This window comes from Neolamprologus multifasciatus, chromosome 18 (genome assembly GCF_963576455.1).
Source record: "Neolamprologus multifasciatus chromosome 18, fNeoMul1.2, whole genome shotgun sequence".
In the NCBI taxonomy this organism is placed as follows: domain Eukaryota; kingdom Metazoa; phylum Chordata; class Actinopteri; order Cichliformes; family Cichlidae; genus Neolamprologus; species Neolamprologus multifasciatus.
The window spans coordinates 27,313,455-27,333,432 of record NC_140456.1 but is presented as its reverse complement, the minus strand read 5'-3'; the positions used below and the strand labels follow the sequence as shown (position 1 = coordinate 27,333,432).

Here is a 19,978-nt window from a genome sequence, read left to right as displayed (position 1 = left end):
AGTGTTCACATACATGACATGATGCTAGCACTGGTAATACTAAAAATTACAGACTGCTTGACTGATTTTAGGTCTGAGCTCCTCAGCTGTAACAGTAAATGTGTAAAGGGCATTTTGGAGGATCCACGAGCAAGATTTATCTTCCTTGTTTGTTGTTCTGCAAACCAAAGAGATCAAGAAATACAGGAGATAAATAGACTTTTAACGATCCTCATTTCAGCACATTTTTTGGACAAAGCCAGACCATTCATCCAGTAAAGTCCAAGTTTTGTTTTGTATACCGCATGTATTGTGGGACACACAAGAGTAGCTTCAATTGGGAAAACAAAAATCTCTTCAGTGGTCTGTACATTTTTCTCATTATGCTGAGAGCTAGTGCACTTAAATGGGTAAGCGTAAAGACTCTAATATATTCAGTGAACGCAGAATAGATTTTGATGCTCCCAAATGAACTTGTGCAGTGTACAGCTGAAACATTAGCCGTGTGCAGAATGTGTCGTTTCTTAGCTTGGGTGTAAGTGCGACTTATTTACTGGGAAAGCATTCCAGCGTTACAGAGTGATTTCCACTGTGGCTACTGCTGCATTGTAGCTTGTACACAAAACACTTCATTAATCATCTTAAGTTCCTTTGTTATTAGCAATGGGCAAACACACAGATGTACACAGGCACGTTTGCTACCATTTCCTTAAACTCAATCAAACTGCGTTAGCGGTTATTGTAATTTGGCTCAGCGCTCTCGCGGGTGTCTTTATGTGCGATCGCTCAAGTCTGATGGAAAACATTTAATTCTCCTGCAGTGTGAGAAATGAAATACACCATCAACACTCTCTGTTCTTTCTTAATTAGGCACCTCAGAAGTGCAAGTGAGTCGAGTACACTGGGATAATTAAGCACAATGGGAGGATGTTAATCTCAAACTGCATCTGTTCTTCAAACTGGGCTAAATATTTGGCCTTTTGCCATCCCTAAATTTGTTATTCAAACAAAGTTAAACAATTTGAGCATTAAAATCAAGGTGCAATCTATCATTTATTTACTGAATCATTGGAATATTGCAGCCCTAACATGCTTTCTGCAGGAAAGAATCACATATGAGGAGGAGATTACAGCCTGCATACACTGAACTGTATACATTTGAACTGGTTAGGCACAATTTGCACAGTTGCATTAGATTAAAATAATAATCAATAGCAAGATAAAATATACTGCAGTACTTTTGGAGCTATTTATCATTTTTTTTAATTTTGTTTTCTTTATTGGGGTTTTTAATCTAAACTTTTGATAGTTTTGCTGTCGACAGATAGAAATTTCAATTATAAAATAACTGACTTCAGTAACAAAATTAAAGTTAAAATTAGAGTAAAAGATCTACTAAATTAGTGCAATATAATGCTCACTAAATGTCTTTAGTGAGCATTATATTGTGGACAGCCTCTATAGCCAGCATGTCACATGATAACTTTTTGTCAGTCTTCCTGTAGTTTCACTGATTTCGTTTTATAACCTTGTTCTTGATCTGTTTCAGTTCCTGTACAAAGGGACGCAGGCGAGAGACGATATAGCCACCGAAGCTTACGAGGAGGAGCTAGACATAGGGAGATCTGGCTCCTACCTCAACAACAGCATCACCTCGGCCTGGAGCGAGCACAGTTTGGACCCAGAGGATATACGGGTAAAGCGGCACCTTCTGTCTTACTCTTCATGTCTGGTGTACCACGGTTTAGTCAGCAATCACAGCACATGTGTTAGACCACTCTCACATTAACTTTTGATTTGTAAATGTCCAATCCTAAGCCTGGTGCAGGGCATTTGTGTGGCACGACATGCGTGACTGTGAAACTGGGTGAAACCACATTTGGACAAAAAGGTCAAGTTGAGCTAACGTAAGCTCAGCCTGATTAAACTGGTTAACAACTGCAACCATCATTCTCTGCAACAATAACTGAGACACTTGGAAGAAAACAGATTAAAGGGTACTTAGCAGAAAACCTAAACAGCCTGCTTGTACCCCTTTTAGTACGACTAAACACAAATTTGAGGAAACTGTATACACATACTGGAATGAGCTGTCAGTTAAAGGGTAGGGGCCGCTTAAATACATACTGTAATTGGATCAGAGTGACATTAAATGGGTCCATAACTTAAAAAATGAGCACTATGATGTATTGAAGAAGACTTAAAATGAGCTGCTGAGACTGTAAGTGTATCAATAAAATGTTTAGTGATGTTCAACTGATTAACTTAACAACATTTTTCTCAACATCAAAGCAGTCGGACCACAGTTGTCTCTCCATTTGAAATAATGTGGGTTTAAAGAACTTCAACAATGGCTTCATTTTGTTTAGGTCTGAAAACTTTGTCCATCTTTCATAAGCACAGTTTCTTCCAAATATGTACACTTTCCCTTAAGCGATTCCCTTAAGATATTGCCAGTGAAGAGTGAAACAGGCAACATATGGTTGGAAGCCATTAACAGGTGGCCGTGGTTTCTCTTTCAGTAGCGTTTCAATATTTTTGTTTAAAAAGAAGGAGTTTTCTGTCATTGTACACCTGCTCAGGCCCACAAGTTCACCACACAACTATTAGCTAAACTCAGAAGTAAGTGAGTGTTGTAATAAATTATGATTTAAGACTTTTTTATTTTATTTTAGGACGAGTTGAAGAAGCTCTACGCCCAGCTGGAAGTCTACAAATGTAAGAAGATGCTTGCCAACAACCCTCACCTTCAAAAGAAGCGCAACTCCAAGAAGGGTCTGGGTCGCTCGCTGATGAAACGGATAACAGAGATCCCAGAGACTATGCACCTACACCGGCAGTGCAGTCGTGATGATGGTAGCGAACACGGCAGCAACCGCAGCACCTTGAGGAGAAATCCATTTGAGCCGAGCCACCACGGTAAGCCCCGGCTGTAGCATGGAAATGAAGAGAGCCAATCAGTCATTTCAAAGGAAAATATTGTGAGAGCCTGCATGCTTTTTTTCCAACTATGCTTTCCTAAACTTAAAAAACATGTATTATATATAATATTACAATGTCTGCTTGGTTCCTGCTTAAGAAGCTCTATAAATGGGGCTTAAATGGCACTTTATAGTTGATATAAAAGAGTGTTTCAGAAAGGTTTAATAACACTGGATTAACCTCCTAAGACCCGAACTCTTCCACGGCATGCATTTTTAATTTCTCTTTGATATTTGGACATATTGGGGCCCAATGAATGTAAAAACAAAGAATTACCAGATTTTATTTTTTTTACCTTATTTTTGTTTTTAAGAAAAATAAGAGCCACATATGAGGATATTCGTTTAAAATTTTGATAGAACATTAGCAGTATAATGTCCTCGTAGGTGGATATCAGGCCCTTGTAGAGCAAAATTATATCTGTAATTTATATTTTATATTGTGATTTTTTTTTATCTGTATCATGATTTTACTGGAAAGCACTTTGGTGTACTTCGGTCTTTAAAATGTGCTATATAAATAAATTTTGATTGATTGATTTTTGAAAATTGAGTATTTTGGTCTAAATAACCCAAAATGTGATGTCCACATATGTGGACGCAGGGTCCTAGGAGGTTAAAAAGTCATATTCACGTCCTCAATGTAAATTAAATATGAATTTTTAAACTGGCAAAAGATCAGATTTGCTTATATTTTATTTAAATATAAATGGTCTATTTTTATAATCTTTAATCTCTTTGAAGGCTTAATTAAAAAATATCAAACCTCATCTTCTGCTGTGACCAGAGTTTACAGTTACATTACAAAACACTGGTCTATTGATATGTCCCCCATCAGGAAAACCTCGAGACGACTCCCTGAAGAACAAAGTCATGGGCTTGAAAAAGTCACTCAGCTATGACCACGTCTGCGACCAGGATGAAGAAGGCGCAAGCCAGAGCGGATCAGCTGCGGGAGACAAAACGACTCCTGTTGGGACTGTCGGGGAAGGATCTCTTCTGGGCTCTCTCATTGGCCGTAAACATGCCAAGAAGCAGCTGGAACCAGCTTCGACTCCACCGAGGCTGGAACCAGCCGTGTCCACCGAATCCGTGCCGCTCTTCTGGAAATCAGCCAGCGCTCACAACCTGACACATGAGAAGAAGCCTGTGCACCTGCGCACTTCCATTATGCAGAAATCCTTGAGCGTGATTGCGAGTGCCAAGGAGAAGGTGCCGGGACTCACTAACAAGACTCAGAGCGTCGAGGATGCCAGTAAGAAGTGCGTGAAGGGACTGGAAGGGAGGACGCTGTCAGAGGTGGACGAGACACCTGAGCATTACCCCAAGATGCCAGTCAGCCAATCGGTGGAGTACTCCAAGACACCTTTGAAGATGGGCATAATGAAGCAACAGGTGCTTTTCTACATAATTACATTCTTAATAGAAATTGATTCAGCTTTAATGTGTAGCTCTTGTGCTTAAATTAGCCCACTGACAGAAACTTATTCAGGTTTAATTTTATTAACGGATTAATTGTTTAAGTCATTTATCAAGAAAAGTACCTAACATTTCTATGCGTCCTTGAATATAAAGATTTTATGTTTTTTAATAATAACAATAAGAATAACATTATTATCAGTTGCATACATAAATGAAAATACCATGTCTGCCTAGGGGACCTTTTGCTAAGACTAAAGCTACAGTATATCTCAGTGGTTTTCCTCATGATTGTTAATGAGGTGGGACATTTATCAAGCAGGCTACTCGGGGCACGAGATGCAAAGAGCAGATTACTGGAATCGGACTGTGCCTGGAGACCAGGACTTTGGTAAATTGAAACATGGGGTTTCCTTTTGTACAGTCCCCCCCTTAAAAAACCACCATGCACCCTCTTGGGTCAATCAGACGGCACAGATGGCACACTTAGATGAATGGCAAGGTAGGGAAAGAAGTAGGTCAGAGACTGCTGGTTGTTTTGCACACTTCCACATGCAGGGCAGAGAGCTGTCAAAAAATTCAGGACATTCTTGTAGTGTGTGTCAAAAGTGTATTTTTCTTTTTACATCTTTTAAATTGTGTCGAATTCAAACGTCAGGGACGCCAGTAAGAAGTGCGTGAAGGGAAGTGTCTGTCCCTGTTGTACAGGCACCACAGGGCTGTCGCCCCACATCACAAAACCAAAAGACTTCTCCTAAAGAACTTCTACCGGGTTGAGAAACACTACAGACTCAGGTGGTACGTATATCTGCAGAGTCTGTTATGTAAGTGTTAGGAACTCAATCCTATAAAATATTGATTATATCAGCACCAAGTTACAGGAAGCCAGCACTTACCACAAACCATTTAACAAATTAGGATGTCTGGTGGTCCACGCTGAACACAGGAAGCCCCCCCGCCCACCCTGCCCCCCAAGAGGGAAGCTGGAGTGGTGTATAATATTACAAATACGACATGTGAGGAGCACATGAGCATTATGAAACGGCTTCCATGCTCCCCATAAAGTGATTAGAACTTGCATTACATTTTCCTATATTGCTTTTGGCTGGACAAGCAAATGAAACACCTTGGACATTTGAGCATTTATCGTTATTATTATCGTTTTGTTGCATTTAATAGAGCAGTGCAGTTTCCATTCTGGAAGATTGTATCCCTGAGGATGAGGTAACAGTCATTGATTGTACCTGCTCAGAACCTGGCTGTGCAGAACAGGCACGTTGCAGGTTGCTGCCATAGAGTGGATATAAAGGGTGGGTATAGCTGCTGGGTCTGAAAAGTGAAGCCAGTCCAAAAATGCCAAAAACTGCATTCTTTCTAATGGCCAAGAGGCAAAAACTCATCTGTTTGCAAGAAGACATCTTGTTGTAAAAGCTTGTTAAGCTGATTTAAATGGCTAAATTGGCTCCTCAACATGTCTTGAAGTTCTCCAGAGACCTGGTAATGAACTAATCATTTGATTCAGGTGTGGCGACCCAGGGTGAGATCTAAAACCTGCAGGACACCGGCTCTCGAGGACTAATGTTCCCTACACCTGTTTTAGCCTAACAATAGCTCTGTAGCAGGCCAACAGGTAGCATATCTTTATGGCAACGCTCAAATGTTGCAGATATTTATTTTTTCTGTCATGGTTTGCTTCCAAAGTTTTAGCAAATTTGAACATTTTAGTTTTTCAGAAATAGCTAATATATCAGCTTTATAATGGAAACTAGCTAGCTAGCTTTCTGCTAACTTCTAATGCTGCTAAATCTTCTAAATCCTCTTTTTCATGGATGCCTAGACATACACAAACAAAAGAATTTGGACAGTTTTTATCTCTCAGTTGTGTCTCAGTGTTTGTTTAAATTTGGGAACAGAAGGCTCTTTGGACCTGGAAATAGCTAATGATTTCTGAGTTAACAAGCAGACAGGAAGTCTAAGGGAAAATGGCCTTCATCTCTCTTTCACTGTGACTTTAGTAAACACTCTCCCAATTACATTTTTAAATTCAGTGTCAAGGTACAGTTACTGCTTGATGTTCTCTTTCAAATGTATTAATTCAGCCTTTGTTTGACAAGTAACAAGCATATGTGGGTGCAGACACACCTCTAACCTGTCTGATCCAATGCAAAACACCAGTGGGCAACACTGAAAACACTGAAAGGCTTCACAGCAGGACTGAAAAAATCAATGTGTGATGTAATGTTGACAAATTCATCTTTTTATACAGTCTACATTTTTACTTATGCCCAAACAACAAAAATAAGGGACTGCAGTCATGTGATATAGGAACCAAATATAAATGTCCACCTGTCTTTGTTTAAAACTTGGGTTTTATGGTTGAAGTTCAAATTAGGTTTGCAGTGGGAGGTTTGAAAATGCATTAATCTCAATGAATGTCCTGACAAATATCCAAACATGCATGTATGTGTATGTGTGCACCTCCACCCACACAGAGTGGAGCAGGCAGAAGTCACTCAAGAGAAAACACTGGTAACAGAGAGCAGCTTTTGACCAAAATATGAGAACCACTCAACAAAACAGTCTTGAACTCAACCCTGCACTCACTGGAGGGCCAGGCAATACACCCACAGGGTTTAAAGTAGATGAGATGATGATGGTACAGAACAGCCAGACAGACATAAAGCGATTTCTCTGATCATTGGTAGGGACAATCAACCAGTTAACCCCAAAATTCTTACATTAAGAAAGTGTTTGCTCGAGCACCTTGTAGTATTAACTGATTTGGCATTCATTTTGATTTTTATTCCTTTATCCAACAGGTGAGCGGGAGCCAGCCATCAATTTGCTCTGAGACGGGGAGGAACCTTTACGATGTGTCCGAGGTTTGTTCCTGGGAACTGGAAGAACCACAGACTCCCTCAGAAGCAAAAACCCAGAAGCACGTTTCCATCGCTCCTGGAGAAACCACCTCGGGCCGGAGAGGCAGCAGCAGCAGCTCTGGAGTCACCAAAGGTGGTCGGTCCCAGCAGAGGCCGAAGACGGGCCAGTCTCCTTCCAACAGACGCCGCAACAAAGATAAAGGAGGAGAAAAGGAGGAAGGGAGGGAAACACGGAAATCTCGGGCACCCAGGTCACCTCTTCCTCTCAAGCCGGATGTGTGTCCCTGGGAATTCGATGAGCAACCCATGCTGAAAGGAGATTCGGATTCCATTTCTCCAGACAGAATCAGGCGTAAGAAGAGTGTCACGCCTACTGATGGGAAACCCAAAGGGCTTCACTCAGACCACTCCAAGTCCACAGGCAGCCTTTTACAGCCCCCGTCTCTGATGGTCGAAATCTGCCCATGGGACTACACCAGCCCACCGTCACCTAAGCAGGAGAAGTCCTGCAACAGCCCCACTTCACACAAGAAGAAACGGAAAGGCTCCAGCTCATCCAACCACAAAGCTGAGAAGGAGAAAGGGAGGGAGAAGAGTAGAGAAAGGCGGAGCTCCTCCAGCAAGCCTCCGTCGGAGAGGAGAAGGGTCAGCCAGTCTTCGGAATGCGGCGGGCCGGTTTCTGAGCGGCGGAGGAGCTCAACAAGAGACCCAGAGGTGATGGAGGTCAGGAGGGCGGAGGTTTTCTCCCGGGAGACCGAGCTCATGCACGGCAGCTTGGCTCAGACTAGAAAATCACCAGAGAAGAAGAAAGACGGCTCTTTGAGCACTAGTTATAAACCCGGGGCGAAAACGGTTGACGTTTGCCCCTGGGACTTTCATGACTCTGAGGAGAGGGCGTGATGACTGCCGGGGGACGAATGAACGTACTTTTTTCATATCCAGATGACAGATATTGCATTTCATGAGAAGGGTTTCCTGTGGGTCACCTTAATGAGAAGTATGTTGTGAGGAAAGGAACATCTACTCTGCTGCCTATTGATGCAATTCAGACATAATTAATTGCTACACAGCAACCATCTTGTTCTTATATGCAGTAATGCAACCTTAAAAACACTTTAAATGATTTTGTTGGTTTGTTTTTTTACACTTTTGCTTGCACATTTGTCAAAGTTACATATTCTGTATGTTTTTTCACACTGAGTCCATTTGGAAAAAAAAAAAAAGAATACCCGTATTTACGAGCAGACAATCGTTCACCACAAAGCACCGTCGACTCTTAACCTGGGCTCGCTGTCGGTCTCACGTGTTATGCCGACGATGTTCTACGTTACGCACCGAGCCAGTGGAGACTTACTTATATCAGATCAGCAGCAGGGAGAAAAGACCTAAGGAAAAAATAAACAGAAGATGAGATCTGAGAAGCAAGACCAAAGCCCCAGACACAGCTGCGATGCCTTATCTTTAGGCCAAATGCATAATTCATGTCGCCAAGATGATCTGTTAGATTAGAGAAACGTGGGAATAACAGAGGATTGTACCACAGCCAAATGAGACAAGCTGTGTGTTTTAGTAAAAGCTTTCCATATACAGTATATGTTTTTTTTCTAAAAAAGCCGTCGCATGTGGCATACTGTCGAGCATCCAGTAGCTAAATGTTTATGGGTCAGCGTGTTCTCAAATAAGACAGTGGAACCTTCGATGTCGTGCCTATGGTATCCGTCTCCTTACATGATGCTTTCGAAGTGACGTGCACTGTGTTTCAAATGGTCGCAGTTACAGTTGAGGAGTACTAAAATATCCATCAGGCTCTCCTGTCTGCTGATATTTGTTTACTGTTGTATTCTTGCCCAGGATGCCCCTCCCCCCTTTTTTTAAACCAATAAAAAAAAGACTCTTGGATCAGAGGCTGTAGTATCTACACATCCACTGAAACTGTGACGAGAACCAGGACCAAGACCAGAGTGGATGATGTGAGTAATGCATTCCACTCACCACCCCATCACTTAGTTGCCCATTTACCATCTGCTTGAATGCACCTTCCCTTAATTCTTTGCACATTTTCTATTTCTAAAGCTACAACGACGCATGACCAGAACGTTTTTTTTCTTTGCCACTTTCTCACTGACAGAATATGAGTCATTTACCATCACAGCATCGTGTCCAGAGATGACAATAACAACAACAACAACAGCCAGCCTTTCTGTCCTGTAATCAGCCACCCACCACTGGCACCTAGAAGCAGTACGGTCACACAAAATAGTCAGTTCAGCTTCATGAGGGTTGTGTGTGCATGACTGTGAAAATTTAGGGAATGTGATGCACCAGAATTCACCTTTGCATTTCTTATGAAAGCATGTGGGATTTGTTTCAAATCTGTATTTATCTAGCATCGTAGGGAAGAATTGCCTGTGTGAGGTCTGGCTCTATAAAATAAAAATATTTTTAAAAAAAGAAGCTTGATGAATAAACATGACCCACCACTCCGACTTTCACATTTCTATCAGATGTTTTGAGGCAGCTTGAAACAGAACGTTACCTACGTGTATTTTATGCTCGTTATACTGTCTAGTGTTGCTCCATGAAGTTGCAAGCTGTCGTAGCATCCACCTGGGATTATTTATATTGTACATTTCATATTGTGTTGCATGTACATACAGTAAATATTCTGTTATCAGCTCTGAATTAAATGTTTCTATGAAATCCAGGCTCTCCCTGACTACTGTTTTTTTTACTCTGATTTGAATGTTTGAAGATTTTTTACTATTCAAAATGTAAACAAAAACCAAACAAAATCACACATAATTGCTCATCTTTACTCATTAAAAGTAGTGTTTTTCAATTTAAATTAAAAAAAAATCAGCATTCCTTTCTTTTCAAAACACCTCCTTGTGTTTGCCACTTTTTAGTTCTAAATTTAGCCTCCTGTAAATCCTATCCTAATCCCATTCAACACTGCCACCCTGTGGAGAGATATAATATTTATTTTGCCCATCAGTTGTTGATGAGAGTTAAAATAAGAATGCATGTAGCAATCATGTATAAAACTGCCAAATAAGACACAAAGTTTAACACACAAAGAGAGAATGGCTTAGCAGGCAGTGGCCACAGACCGCTGAGCTCTGCTTGTTCTTTCTGATTTATGTGACTTTCTGTTATGCTGTGACAATCCCTGCTCCCTGTGAAAGCTCCCTGAAAAGCCTTCAGTTGATCCAAAATTCTGGAGTGAGAGTACTGACAGGTACTTGAAAGAGACAGCATGTTTCTCACATAATAGGTTTTTTCATTGGCTCGCTGTTAAATCCAGAATCTAATTTTAAATCTTTCTCCTGAAATAAAAGGTCTGTAATAATCGGATCTTATCTTAAACACCTCTTAGACCAATAGAGCAGTTTGTTTCTAAACTGCAGGTCTACTTGTTGTTCCCAGAGTATTTAAAAGTAGAATGGGAGGCAGAGCCTTCAGCTTTCAGGCGCCTCTTCTGTGGAACCAGCTTCCAGTTTGGATTCAGGAGACAGACACTATCTCTACTTTTAAGATCAGGCTTAAAACTTTGCTTTTTGACAAAGCCTATCGTCAGGGCCGGATCAGGGGACCCTGAATCCTCCCTTAGTTATGCTGCAATATTCCTTGACTGGTGGCTTCCCATGAGTGTTTCTCCTTCTCTCACCTCTTTTTACTCACTATGAGTTTACACACCACTCTACATTTAATAATTAGTTATTATTAATCTCTGACTCTCTTCTACAGAGTTTCGATGTCCTCTCTTCTTTCCATCACTCTCAGCTGGTCGCAGCAGGTGGCTGCCCCTCCCTGAGCCTGGTTCTGCAGGACGTTTCTTCTTCTTAAAAAAACAGTTTAAGGAATGTTAAAACTGTAGGGTCTCACAAAATAAAGCTCCATGAGTCGATTGTTGTGATTTGGTGCTATGTAAATAAAACAGAATTTAATTTAATCCAGTGTCCGCTCATTAAATGGACTGGGGTTATATTCTATGGATTAACTCGCACAAGGTGGCATCAAAGTACAAAACATAAAAATCAAAGATTTAACAAATTTACCTGAGTAGAAGAACAAACTTGGTATCATAAGAGCTGTATTTCCATTGAGGTGTGAGCATGCTAATGCTCTTTGGTACCGGGACAGTATTTAATATTGTATCACACTTTATAAGCTAGTAAGTTTTTAAAATATCTTGATGTACTGTTAAATGCAGTGGTGTTGTAGTGCAATCTTAGACTCTGAAAGAGTTACAGGTTACATTAAATACATGATAAGAATTAAAGGAAAAGAACCGTTGCGGTAAGTTGAAGGTTAACCGGGAGGTTACCTCCAGCAGCAGCACCCTGTTTCATCCTGCTAATTCAATGAGCCGCGGTGACGTCATCGCTGCAGCACCGGACAGGGCTGAGTCCCTGCAGGAACAGCAAGTCCTCTTTGACACGCGACGCATCAGCTCCACAGCAGCACAACATCAGGACGCTCCACATCCAGCTTCAGCTCGATCATAGCCAGAAGACGTGCGCGTGGAGGACATGGGCAACGTGCAGGTAAGAGGTCATCTATAACTAATGACAAAACCTCAGCTGAGTTATTTAAATGTATTATAAGAGTGCCTAAAAGTTTGGTGTTAGGATGAATATTGAAGATCCAAACTCTGACAGCAGAGACGCTGAGCTACAGCCTCACTGAGTACCGCAGACAGCCACTTTTATTATTTTCTTCAGTTTTGTTGTGTTCGTGTGGCCTGCGGTGTGTAAAGACAGACAGAGCTGGCGCAGTTAACTTGAGCAAGGGAGTGTGCCAAGCCAGGCCCAGGGAAAAAGGCATTTCTGTAAGATCAGATCAATAAGGCCGCATTGTATTAGACCAAGGGTGGGCGAGGAGAGGAGGCTGCTGCTGCTGCTGCCCCATGACTCAGCGATCACACACAGGCAGCACCCTTTTCTCCGCAGGAGCCTGAATGTAACACCATATTAACTCCTTTCAACGACCTCACCCTTTCATCTGCGTGGACAAGGTTACAGTTGTAGTTAAATGCCGGCACTTTTCTAATGTAACATTATGAGTCAGTCTTATTGACTGATTGATTTGCTTTACCTGTTTTGGCTGCTTTGAATGAACTGTTTGAACTTATAATATTCAATATTTTCTGCGATTGTGTGTTCTCCAGCCCACTATAGTCCCATGTGAGGACTTTGATGTTACAGCAGATATAAAAGCTATTCGAAAAGCCTGTAAAGGTTTAGGTAAGTACATACGAGTTTATTGTTTTAACTCCTGTGTCAGGAAGTATATTAGGTTATGCTGTAGTCATGTGAAGACTCTCTTTGTGTGTTTGATCATGATTATTGAAGTTTAGTAAGGTCATAATAGAGCCTCTAATTTAACTGATATTAAAGCATTTGTAAAAAGTGGGGATTTGTTTTTTTATGCCTAAATGTTTTCAGACTAATCACAGAGAAACACTCGGAAAAATCAATATTACATTTTAGGTGTTGCAGAGAGTTAATTTCAACACTTGCTAAGTTTGATGTAACTACAGTATGAGGCGTACTCCTCTGAGAACTGGTGTTGGTACAGCGAGGCAAATGTCATAGTCTGCAAAGATCTTTATGCAGTGGTACTTTCACAAGATAGGTGGGTGTAGGTTTCAAAGCCTGACTCTCACACAGCGTGGACATAAGCTTCAGTCGGTTGTGTTACTATATCTCAGGTACATTGGTTGAGTACATCTTCAAACTGTTGTCTTTTTTTAACTCAACCTCTTTTGGTCATTTCCAGATCCCTATTTTTTTATTCTTTTTTCTAGGACTCTAGTAGAGTAGCTTCAGATGATTCACAATTCAATTTTTATTGATTACTATTCGTATTGGGCATCTCCTTATAATCCAACTCTAATGATTGGCTTGCTCTTGTAAAGCAGAAGGTTTGAGCATCAGGTGGGTGGGGCTTCCCGTGCTGTGTGCCTCACATGACCACATCAGGTAACTGCTCTCAGTGGCATCACAGTGACCCAAAGTAAGATTGTTTGAAGCAGTCTGAAAGCTGATCTTGTGGCTCACTGGGGTTACTTACACATTTTCTCATGTCATTATTTGAAACATTGGCCATACTTGTTATGACATTAACACTAGGATTTATATGACAGAAAATAAAGAAACTGAAAGCTGTTTTCAGCGGCACCGTTATTCACAAGTGCTCATCGCAGCAGGTCGCTCTGCATGTTGGATATTAACAGCAGATGCCTCTTGCTGGGATTAAACAGGGAAACCTTTACGTGTGAGGCAAATGTGTAAAACACTAGATAGACTAATTAAAACTGAAATAAGCAAACCCTCTCTAGAAAATACAGATTTATAATAAGTGTGACAGAAGCGGATTTAGGGATAATAAAATATCTACTTGGAGAGTTCAGTACTAAGTGTTAGCAGCCAGCACAGTGACGCGATGCTTAGCACTGTTGTCTCGCAGCAAACCAGACTTCCTGGTTGAGAGTTAAATGGTCTGATTCTTATTTAGCACTTTTCTACTCTCCCAGAGTGCACAAAGCACTCTATACAACATGCCACATTCACTTTCTTCTAAGCTTTTCAATTTAATTTAATTCAATTCAATTCAATTTCTTTATTGTCCCAGAAGGGGAAATTAGTTTAGCAGCAGGATAAAAATAATTTTATTTTTTAACGTTTTATGGCTTCCTATCTAACATTCATACTCCAATGGATGCATCAGAGAGCAACTTGGGGTTAGTATCTTGTCCAAGGATACTTGGCATGAAGACTGGAGGAGCCAGGGATCGAACCACTAATCAGTAGATGACCTGCTTGACCTCCTGAGCTACAGCCACCCCAGGAGTTGATGCAAGTGCTTAGAACAGCATCTTTGCTGTGTGTGTATATCTGCACTTCTATGTCTGCTCTTTATCCCAATGTTTAAGAGAAGGATGTTCATCTGAAAGTCCTTTAACAGAAACCAAAAGGTCTGTCCTGGTGACTTCAGTCAGTGTGACGTTATCAGCCCAGTAATAGTCTAACGTTGCTGTGATAATAAAGTCATTTGAATTGCTAAGTCAATCCTTCAGGTCTGTTCTGCTGTATTTTCTCCAGGCACAGATGAAGAGGCCATTATCCAGATTCTGGCCAATCGCTCTGCAGCTCAGCGTGTGGAGATCAAACAGGCCTACTTTGAAAAATATGATGATGTACGTACCTGTCTCTTTCTGGATGTTACACACACACACACACAGAATAACTGCAAATCATGTGACCTATGTATTTCCTCAGGAGTTAGAGGAGGTCCTGAAGAAGGAACTAACAGGTAGTTTTGAGAAAGCCGTCATGGCTATGTTGGACCCTCCTCACCTTTACTTCGCCAAGGAGCTGAGGAAGGCCATGAAGGGGGCGGGCACGGATGAAGCCGTGCTCGTCGAGATCTTGTGCACGGCGACGAATCAGGTCCGTGGATCGACGGTGCTGTGGATAAACGGTGTTCTGGCGCAGTGTGTTTTTATTAGAGCTGACAGTTAAATCACAATGGTGACAAAGTAAAGGCAACAGTGCTGCGTTTTGTCTTCAGAATACATAAGAAGATGTGACACGAGGGAGATCAAACAGATGCTGTAAGATGTGAGAAAAACAGAAACATCATCTTAATGCTGTCTTTTTTCACCCAACAGGACATCTTGAGCTACAAGGAGGCATATGCCCAGGGTAACGTTTCCTCTGAGTCATCTCAGGGTGTTCCTTTCCTTTCATACTGGAAAGTGTGGCTAACGCACGGAATACCAATGTTATAATTTCATCTGGGTGTAGTGACTTGTGTTTTCCACGTTTTCTGCTGTCTGACTTTATCCACATTTAGATCACATTACAAAATCTGTTGTTGACATAGAAGTTCACATTGCACACTTCCCTTACAGTGAACGAGCGTGACCTGGAGGCAGATATCGAGGATGATACCAGTGGAGATGTGAGGAACCTCCTAATTTCACTGCTGCAGGTACAAAAAAGGTTCCAACCAGGAAATGCATTGTCTTTTTCACTGTTTCTTGAATCTCTGAGCTTCGCAGACAAATGAAAGCTTTTGTCCTTGGTTATAGCTCGAAGAATTGTTCTCTATGCTGTGACTCACCCACTGAGACATTCACTAGATTGTTAGGCATGCTTCCCTCTCCAGCTTTTTCAGGCCCCCCACCCTCTCCTGCTTCCCCTCTCTTTTCCTTTTCCCCCAGAAAAAATGACAAACATGAAGTGACTCAAGTTCTACAGCAATGCCAATCCAAAGAGCTCGGTGGCTTTCAATTTATCCACTTAATCTGGAGCACATCATTGTTATCTCATTAAGTTCTTGTCCCTCATCTTTCATTTTAAACCCCTCCTAATTTCTTGTCCTATCCTCCAATCTCTTTGTCTACAGGCAAGCAGAGACGAGGGCTACGAGGTGGACGAGGATTTAGCTGCACAAGATGCTGCATCTCTGTTTGAAGTGCGTGTTGAATTTTTTTCATTTCAAAGCCTATAACACAGGTTGCCCTTTTAATCACACTGATGTAGTTTGATGTCGGTAAGCGGATGCCTGATTTAGATGCATAAGCATGTAATCCTGGAATCACATGTACATCACAGAATCACACATATTATTCAGTTAGAGTTTATGCAGTGTTTTAAAGAATAGATGCTGACTACAGCTGTCGGTTGAGCAGTCCACCACCCCAGACGGAAGCATCTTTTTTTTAGTAAAGATTCTAGAGGAATGCCTCAAAAAGGTGACTAAATAACTTATTAATGCTAATGCATTAGGCTGCATGATTTAGCCACGGACAGTATAAAACCAGTGGTGAGTCACATTATCAAGACTTGACCTTTTTCACCCTCCCTTTATGATTTGAGGCTTATGTGGTTATAAGAATAAGAGAATAAGAACAACTTTATTTATCCCGAGGGAAATTATTTTGTCATGTACATGCTCAAAGCAGCAGGAGAGACAGAGGAACAGATGAATAAGATATACGATATACAATATATACAATATATACAATAAGATTAGTAGTGTACAGTAATATTACATGTTTTATAGGCTATGGAAACAAATATCAATCCTATCGCGCTAGTATTGATCCAATACCAATACCAGCGTTGGTTTAGATAGTATTGATATTTAAAATTATCTGCCCAATAGGAATACAGTGCATGTCTTGCTTTGCCTCTCCAAAGCGTGAAATGGACAAGCATAAGTTAAGCTACACGCTTAAGTTGGAGTACGAGCAGGTAATATATTTATAGCCAAAAAGTCGTAATAAAAGGAAAGTATGAAGACATTCCAGCCTCCTTCTATACCAGAAATGATTAAGCTATATGGCTAATATATATTTACATGTAAATGTGTTAATAATGTCTCTTTAAACATTTTTCCTCGATTGTTTTCTTGTTGGCTTGAAATAAAATTTCTCCTTCTGCTCGTACGGCAACTTACATACGCACGATGGACCGGCGCGTTTATTACACGCAAGCGTTGCCGTGATACCGGGTTACACAGAGCTACTAACATGGCTCTACAGAGTCTAATAATATAAATAGCTTTTATAGTCATTCTAATATACACACTGTCACCTTAATCTTGTCCCCCATCTGAGCGAATTAACACGTTCTCATCATTTCTTACGTAACTGATGACTGAAAGTGTCAGGGATTTATGTTGATGCTAGCATGGTGGTTAGCACTGTTTCCTCACAGCAAGACAGCCCTGTGTTTGAATCCAGCGCTTCCTCACATGAACCAAAGACATGCAGTTAGTGGGGTTAGGTTAACTGGTGATTCTAAATTACCCATAAGTGTGAATGTGAGTGCGAATGGTTGTCTGTCTCTATGTGTTAGCCCTGCGACAGACTGGCGACCTGTCCGGGGTGTACCACGCCTCTGACCCTGTGACAGCCGGGATGCCCTGCATCCAGAATTGGATAAGCGGAAGAAAATAGATCAATTTATGTTGCTTAAAAACACTGAGGGATGATCCATATTCTTAGAAATGTTGTATTTTTTCTTCTCTTTGTTTTCATCAGGCAGGAGAAGGCAGGTTTGGCACAGACGAGTCCACCTTCACCTACATCCTGACACACAGGAACTACCTGCAGCTTCAGGCCATGTTCAAAGCCTATGAGGCGGTATGTACTATATTCAATCATTGCATGTTTTCTTTTTTTGCTGTTCCAACTCATTTATTCCTTCGTTTGTCATTTCAGTCACTCCTTACTGTTGTTATCAGGTCTCATGTTAACCAGCTGTCTTGCAGCTTTCAGGAACAGACATTTTGGACACCATTGACTCGGAGGCCACGGGGACACTTAAGGACTGCTACATTACTCTCGGTACGCAAGACCACAAGCATTCAGAAGTCAATGAAATATCTTTGATTTTCAGTAACTCTGTGTTTGCGTATTATTTTTAGTAAGGTGCGCTAAGAACCCACAGCTGTATTTTGCTCGGCGCCTTAACGCTGCCATGAAGGGACTGGGCACCGATGAGGACACACTGATTCGTATCATCGTAGGCCGCTCTGAGGCAAGTGTGTGTCTCTCTGTGTGTGAGTGTATGGCCTAGTGTGCAAGTGTAAGTATACACTCGATAAGGTCTGAGAGTCTAAGGCTACGTGCAGGCGAAAGCGCATCAAATCCGATTTTTTTGACCCTATGCGACCCATATCCGATCATGGTATGACAGTGTGAACGGCACAAATCCGATATTTTCAAATTCGATCTGGGTCACTTTCGTATGTGGTACTGAATCCGTTACGTATCCGATGTTTTAGAAAGCGACTGCTTATGAATGGTCAAGTCGCATTAAATCCGTCTTTTACGTCACTGACACAAGACAGACGCCAATTATCAGCGCCGGAGAAGCGCCCGATAAGACTTCGCGAACGCTTCCTGGCCATCCGGTGAAACTGCTGGGAAGACAACGTTGGAGAAACGTGAACATTTTATTTGTACTGTATAATCTGCAGATTCTGACAGAAATCTGCAACTATCCTTTGAAGCACTGCTCCTCTAAAACAGCAATAAGGATAATTATTAGGTTATCTACATTATTATGTAAATAACAAAATAACATAAAGCAAAAATTGGGAAACGTAAAGTCCAAAGTCTTTATATTAAGGGCCATCAGTCAAACAATATTGTTTGGTCTGGGTCTAAACAGAGCGCGTTGTGTGTGACGTCTTCTTTTGCGCATGCGGGCTGCTTTGAGCGTTCACACTAGAGCGCGTTTGCTGTCGCATTTTATTTGTAGTGTGAACGGGCAGACAAAAAAATCGGATTTGATCAAAAAATCGGAATTGAGCATTAAGACCTGCAGTGTGAACGTAGCCTAAAAGTGTGTGACATCCTCTTTATTTCGCCAACCCACAGATTGACCTGGACACGGTGAAGGACATGTACCTGGAGAAGTACGACGTAACCCTGAAAGATGCACTGGATACTGAGTGCGGTGGAGACTTCAAGCGCCTCCTCATTGAGATCCTGCACTAAAACACTTTCCTCCTTCCTTAGTTAACCACAGTGAAACATAACACACTCACACTTTCCCTTCTTTACCAGTGTCTCTCATCCACTCTCTAAATCCATCCCGTTTCCTCTCTTTCTCACTCTGTCAGTTCTCTTTACAGCATGGACCAAAAACAACTCAATCATTACAATATTATAGTCTCTAAACACACACTTTGTTGCAAAGATCATTAAAACCGTAGAGTTTCCTTACCATTATAGTCCAATATAGTTAAGATGCATTGAATATTTATTTGACTGAATTATAGCAGCATTATAGAACTTACATACAACAAGTGCACTGGAACATACTGAAGCTCATGTCTTTATCCATATCATAATATCATCAAGTAGCATCTTAATTTCAAGCATATTTGAAAGCTGCAAACTTTAAGGAGCTGCTGCTGCTGCTGCTGCTGCTGCTATGTATAGCATACAGCTTCCTGTGATATGTCACTTTATTTATTTGACTAAAAGATGCCTTTCTTAATATTAAAGCAATGCAATTTACTTTCTGCTGCAACACCCTCCACTTAAGTGCCGATTCTTGACATCTGAACTCTTGTATCTGAATGCACTGTTAATCATGTGTTACAGTATTGCCAAAGGCCTGAATGTTTCAAAGTATACAGTACTAGTTTTTTGTAGTCACGTCCCTAAATATTAAATGGGACTTTTAACTTTTCACAGTTTTTCTTTTCAGTCACAAGTCACAAGTTGCCTTGGTCTCACATTTATACACATTGGACTTCTTTCTGTTTTCATTCAGTAAACTAAACTCACCGCACAGAAGGACAGGTATTATTGAACGAGACGTTGTTTTGTAAGCCCTGAAGTGCAGTCCCCTTGATAGTTGTCACAGTGTCTGTATTGAGGTATATAATTTAACCTGACTGATTAAATAGTGACAGAATATACTGTTGTTGTGTTGTCATATAGCAAATTAACTAGCAAACAGTTCATTACATGGAGTAAGTAATCATTACTTTATTGCAATGTAAGTTTAAACGTGATATGCATACACAGAATATGAAGTGATAATAAATTTTAACTGTAACACCAAAAATGTTTGACATTTTCTTCATTTCCTGCAGAGAGCAGTGTTGCATCACTTGAATTCGCCTCCTTTCAGGAAACAGAGGCATCAGAGGAAATCATAGTGAAATTAATGGTAATGTTTAGCC

The 19,978-nt window shown here is 41.0% G+C and overlaps 2 protein-coding genes across 2 annotated transcripts in view; both read left to right on the top strand.

Annotated features, from left to right (window-relative positions):
- Window positions 1-9,958, top strand: part of gpr158b (G protein-coupled receptor 158b) — a 77,169-nt gene extending 67,211 nt beyond the window's left edge. Inside the window, exons 10-13 of the mRNA XM_085139264.1 lie at window positions 1,529-1,675; window positions 2,655-2,898; window positions 3,799-4,355; window positions 7,199-9,958. Coding sequence (XP_084995390.1) covers window positions 1,529-1,675; window positions 2,655-2,898; window positions 3,799-4,355; window positions 7,199-8,158 — 1,908 coding nt within the window. The 3' untranslated portion in view covers window positions 8,159-9,958. The remainder of the gene's footprint in view (window positions 1-1,528; window positions 1,676-2,654; window positions 2,899-3,798; window positions 4,356-7,198) is intronic.
- A 1,687-nt stretch (window positions 9,959-11,645) lies between these two features.
- On the top strand, window positions 11,646-19,860 carry LOC146498180 (annexin A13-like). The gene is made up of 11 exons (XM_085139277.1): window positions 11,646-11,805; window positions 12,429-12,504; window positions 14,365-14,459; window positions 14,542-14,712; window positions 14,934-14,967; window positions 15,177-15,256; window positions 15,674-15,742; window positions 17,316-17,417; window positions 17,546-17,621; window positions 17,702-17,814; window positions 18,660-19,860. Exons 1-11 carry the CDS (start codon window positions 11,791-11,793, stop codon window positions 18,777-18,779), a joined length of 951 nt encoding a protein of 316 aa, XP_084995403.1. The 5' UTR covers window positions 11,646-11,790; the 3' UTR covers window positions 18,780-19,860.
- The last annotated feature ends 118 nt before the right edge of the window (window positions 19,861-19,978 follow it).

What these genes read in the sequence shown, in the direction of transcription:
- LOC146498180 (XM_085139277.1), top strand. An exon ending in ATGCTGCATCTCTGTTTGAA is followed by an intron (nt 15,743 to 17,315) that starts GTGCGTGTTGAA and finishes TGTTTTCATCAG; the next exon opens with GCAGGAGAAGGCAGGTTTGG. An exon ending in TGTTCAAAGCCTATGAGGCG is followed by an intron (nt 17,418 to 17,545) that starts GTATGTACTATA and finishes GCTGTCTTGCAG; the next exon opens with CTTTCAGGAACAGACATTTT.